This window comes from Clupea harengus, chromosome 3 (genome assembly GCF_900700415.2).
Source record: "Clupea harengus chromosome 3, Ch_v2.0.2, whole genome shotgun sequence".
Taxonomy (NCBI): domain Eukaryota; kingdom Metazoa; phylum Chordata; class Actinopteri; order Clupeiformes; family Clupeidae; genus Clupea; species Clupea harengus.
Genome location: NC_045154.1, coordinates 19,161,540 through 19,167,117, shown reverse-complemented (window position 1 = coordinate 19,167,117; position 5,578 = coordinate 19,161,540). Strand labels below are relative to the sequence as shown.

At 47.7% G+C, this 5,578-nt stretch overlaps 1 protein-coding gene across 1 annotated transcript in view; it reads left to right on the top strand.

The window, feature by feature from the left end:
* Nucleotides 1–2,924, top strand: part of gjd1a (gap junction protein delta 1a) — an 18,291-nt gene extending 15,367 nt beyond the window's left edge. Inside the window, exon 2 of the mRNA XM_031564854.1 lies at nt 1,010–2,924. Within this exon, the coding sequence (XP_031420714.1) occupies nt 1,010–1,832 (823 nt within the window). The 3' untranslated portion in view covers nt 1,833–2,924. The remainder of the gene's footprint in view (nt 1–1,009) is intronic.
* Nucleotides 2,925–5,578: the final 2,654 nt, after the last annotated feature.

Here is a 5,578-nt window from a genome sequence, read left to right as displayed (position 1 = left end):
CATTCACTCATACACACATGCGCATACCCACATGTGTGTACACACATACATACATGCACTCTCACACAAACATACACACGCACAAACACACTCAGATAATTGCACAATTCCATGCATGCATGCATAAACACATGCTTGTATGTGCAGTTGAGACTCAGCCAGGTGTTTTTCATGCACCAATAAACCTGTAGTATATTTTTTGACAGCAATGTCTGTGGCTAATTGCCTTTTCATAAATTTGATTTATTGACATATGTTCACACCTTCAGGTCCAAGTACACGCACACACACACACACACACACACACACAGAGAGAGAGAGAGAGAGAGAGAGAGAGAGAGAGAAAGAACGAGAGAGAGATATCAAATATCAGATTCACAAGAGAAACATGCATCATAGTGAAGATGTAGCGGCATTGTGTCAGTCTCTGTGGTTCTGGCGTGAACAGTGAAGATTGTCTGTGATGAGAGCCACAACGGGCGTTTGCTCTGTCAGTACCACGGAGCGGGTGCAGGGCAGAGATCAGAGCACCAAGCCTAGAGCCGCTGTTATTCCTCTTCAAAAGCGTCAGGCATGGGGGGATATAAAAACTAAACACACGTTGTTTGTGAATCACGCTCCTCATTCTCTGCACCTGTGGCCACCACTCCCTGAAGACTATTCTTCTTTCTCTGCTTTCATGCTTTTCTCTCTCCCCCACACACACACATGTGCACACATTTGTTTCTCACCCCCCCTCCCCCCCTCCCCCCCTCTCTGTTTCTCTCTCTTTCTCGCTCTTTTTAAACTGTATTTTATAATATGTTGGTCTTCGTTGTCATGCTTGCTTGCTGATTCTGAGAATTTTCCTCTCTCTCTTTTGTTCTTCTCTTCTAATCTACCCCTCCCTCTCTCTGTTGCTCTCTTTCTCTCCCACCTTTCCCCTGTCTCCTCCTCTCTCTTTCCTTTTGTTCTCCACCTCCTCACTACCTTCCCCTCTCTCTCCCCCTTTCTCTCTCTCTCTCTTCAGAATCCTGCTGACAGTGGTAGTCATCTTCCGCATCCTGATAGTGGGGATAGTAGGGGAGAAGGTGTACGAAGACGAGCAGATGATGTTCATATGCAACACCCTGCAGCCCGGCTGCAACCAGGCCTGTTACGACAAGGCCTTCCCCATCTCGCACATCCGCTACTGGGTCTTCCAGATCATCCTGGTCTGCACGCCCAGTCTCTGCTTCATCACCTATTCTGTGCACCAGGCGGCCAAGGTGCGCGACCGCGCCTACACGCATCTGCACGGGCCCTACATCGACCACGGCCACGCGCCCGGCCGCAGCAAGCTGCGCAACATCAACGGCATCCTGGTGCACCCGGGCGACAAGGACGAGGAGGGCAAGGACCTGCCCAACGCGCCGCGAGGCATGGGGGGGGGGTCCAAGAACATCAAGGTGCGGCAGCTGGAGGGGGTGTCGCGCTTCTACGTCATCCAGGTGGTGTTCCGGAACGTTCTGGAGATCGGCTTCCTAGTGGGCCAGTACTTCCTGTACGGGTTCAACGTGCCGGCCATGTACGAGTGCAACCGATACCCGTGCGTGAAGGAGGTGGAGTGCTACGTGTCGCGGCCCACGGAGAAGACCGTCTTCCTGGTGTTCATGTTCGCCGTGAGCGGCATCTGCGTGCTGCTCAACCTGGCCGAGCTCAACCACCTGGGTTGGCGCAAGGTGAAGGTGGCCATCAGAGGCGTGCAGGCCCGCCGCAAGTCCATCTGCGAGATCCGCAAGAAGGATATATCTCACATGTCCCAGGTGCCCAACCTGGGCCGAACGCAGTCCAGCGAGTCTGCTTACGTTTGACACCCAGGGGTTAAAGGTCAGAGGGCGAGATGGGACCCTGACCCATGGGTATTTAGCATAGGAGAAAGTTTGATACCACAAGGACAGGACTTGTCACGAAGTGACAAAATACTAGAATTTATTCAGTTTTCCTACTTTAATCAGAGGGACATTCATAGTCTACTTTAATATTGGGGTGCAGGGGACATATCCCCGCCTCTCAATGCTCTCCCAAGCCCTACACCCCTGCCCCTCAGGGATTTGGGAGGTGGGAAACAGTTACTAGACCGTCAGACACACACGCACACACACACACACACACACACACACACACACACACACACACACACACACACACACACATACCCAAACACACAGGACGACAGACACATCTGGCAGACGACGTCTGAGAACTGCCTACACACACTGCGACACTGCGACAGGTACCACTGCAGAGAGAGACTTCTTCGTTACACTGCTGTGGCTGCAAGTGTGGGTGGACCTCCTCCATTTGATCTTAATCACTACAGACACTCAGACTGACTCCTATCAGTATAGCCTCCAGAGGAGAGGAGAGGAGAGGGGAGGAGAGGGGAAGAGAGGAGAAGAGAGGAGAGGCCGTTTTCCTCTCTGGTGGTGGAGAAGAAAAGGGCCCCGGGACCTTCAGAGACTGTGGAGGAGGAGGAGGAGGAGGAGGAGAGGAGCAGTAGCCACCTCCTGGCCTCTCACGCAGACTCACACCTCACTGAGCCCCATGGGACTGTGGAGGTCTTCCAGCAGAATGCGTCAGAGAGAGCGAGAGAGAGACGTTCGATAGCGGATTGGTTGGTGACCGGAGGGAACTCCTTATAAGCCTACCCTGCATGATGAGGGACTCGGGAGGGATGGGGTGGGGTAGGGAGGGGAGGGGTTGGTTGGAAAGAGATCTGTGCATGCAGTTATGTGTGTATAGAGCGTACCGAGATGAATTACGAGATAGACAGAGGGGGGGGGGAGAAAGAGGTGGAGAGATATAGAGACAGGACAAGAAGGCGAGAGCTAGGGAACGAGAGAGAAAGAGAGGGATAGACAGAGGGGGAGAGAAATGAAGACAGGGAGAGACAGAGACAGAAAGAGAGACAGAGACAGAGAGAGAGAGAGAGAGAGAGAGAGAGAGAGAGAATGAAAGAGAGTGAGAAAGAGACAGAGAGAGATAGAGAGAGAGAGTCAGATGGAGAAAAATGGGGAGATACAGAGACAGAGGGGGAGAGAGAGAGAGAGAGAGAGACAGAGTGAGAGAGAGGGAAAGAGAGAGAGAGAGGGAAGAGTGCTTGTCCAAGTGAGACTGAGTGAACAGTGAGGTCAGGGAGATGCTGGGTCTGCCCTTCCTCTCATGACAGAGTGATGAGGGCTTTCCTCCAGCTCAGGCCAGACGAAAACTAAACCTCAGCACAAACCTTCACATCCCTTCCACTGCAATCCCTCTTCCTCCCTCCCTCTTCATCCCTCTCTTTCTCTAACAGAGTCTCTCTCTCTCTCTCTAACAAACAGAGTTTCTTTTTTCTCTCTCTCTCTCTCTTAAAAAAATGATCAGTCTCTCTCTCTCTCTCTCTCTCTAACAAACAGAGTATCTCTCTCTCTCTCCAACAAACTATCAGTCTCTCTCTCTAACTCTCTCTAACTGAGTCTCTCTCTCTCTCTCTCTCTCCCTCTCTCTCTCTCCATCTCTCCCTCTCTCTCGAGCTATATCGCTCCTTTGCACACTGCATTATGCATATTTTAATAGAAGTAAGGAAGAATTGATTAATTAAGCTCTCTGACATGCCTCTTCCTCACTGCGGCAAGAGGATCATGGCTGCCATGTCTGTATGTCTGGAGAGGGTTTACTTTATCTAATGCTATTATTGTTACTTGATTCCAGTGCCATAGTTAAATCTAAAAAGAAATCTGTATATCATTTAGCATTAATGATGGGATAATAGATAATGACAGCTTTTTCCATTAAATGGGGTGGGCTGGTAGATGATTTACTGACAATGTCAATGCATATTGATATTATTATTATCATTATTACATTATTATAAAAATAAAAAAATGAATTATATTACTAAGCAAATTATAATAACAGAGTTATTAACCATGAAAATAATGGTTTTGTTTAAGCTTGTTTTTTTTTCTCCTGGGGGGAAATGTATAATCCAAAAGAAACAAAAAAAAGTGTTTTTATACCGATTTCAAAAAGGCATGTTACCCAAGCATTTGCTAGAATGGATAGATTGTGTCATGAACTCTAGCGAGAAGTGTTCTTTCTTTGCATCCCTCATGCTACTGTGATGTGTTCTTCTGAAGCATGCATTAAGATGATATATAGCACCTGGGTTAAGGGAATGAGGAGCTCCTGCAGAGAAAAAAAGCTCCAGTAATGCAGCAATAATATCTATGTCAAAATGAATAAATAAATTATTAACTTTATCAATGTGTGCATATGTCTAGTATTTAATGACCACATGTATGACTATGTGTGTGTGTGTGTGTGTGTGTGTGTGTGTGAGAGAGATTTTAGCCAAGAATCCTTTTTTAAGTTCATAAGATCCCTTTTCTGAACCTTACCTTCCCTCTGTGTTGGAACCTTGAAGAACCAGTAAGGGTTCTAAGGTGAACTTTTCTATAGTAAGGGTTCTATATGTTCGCTGGATGCATGTACATAGCTGAACGGAAGAATTTCTACTTACCTGTGGTTGACCCTAGAGAGTCAGTGCAAGTTCCGCTCAGCTTGTGTAGAACCTTGAAGAACTTTTAAGGGTTCCGTTAAAGGAGCACTTTTCTGTATGTGTGTGTGATGCATATGTATAGCTGAGTGGAAGACTCTGCTTCCCTGCATATGACCCCAGGGGGTTGGTGGAAGCTCCGATCAGCTTGTTTAGAACCTTGAAGAACCGTTAAGGGTTCCGTTAAGGAGCACTTTTCTGTATGTGTGTGTGATGCATATGTATAGCTGAGACTCTGCTTCCCTGCATATGACCCCAGGGGGTTGGTGGAAGCTCCGATCAGCTTGTTTGGCTTAAGCAGGACTGTGCTTTTGCTGTTTCACAGCCATGCATTTTCATTCTGCCTACACTGCATACACACCCTGATTTTCCGTATCTGTGTGCAGAGAAATATGCATACACACACACACACACACACACACACACACACACACACACACACAAACACACACACACACACACACACACACACACACACACAACCACACACACCAACAACACGTATGCACAGAGACATAAATGCACAACACTCAGATCACTCACAAACACACACACACACACACACACACACACACACACCACACACACACACACACATACACTCACTCATCACACATACATATAGCTGATTTGTCAGTGTGTCAAGCAGTGGTGGTGGTGGTGACCCAATTGAACATTCTTACAAAGTTCTCCTCACACGTTGCAAATGGGTCAGTCAGTACCGTCAACCAGTAACAGCCCAGACTTTAAGGTCACACTCTGCCAGCAGTCTCAACTGACTCAACTGGGTTGTCTTAATATTAATTAAACCTGTCTGGAATATGTGCAGTGGAATATTTGACACATTTGGGGAAGATATGAAACTCATGAAAAGTAGGACTCTGTACCATCAGTACTGTGTGACTTAATGGAGCTGGAGGATCATGGGATTCTGAGGGGCGACAGCGGCTCAGAAGATAGAGGAGTCGTTCAGCAATAGGAAGGTTGCTAGTTAGATCACGACAATGAACCCCCAACCGC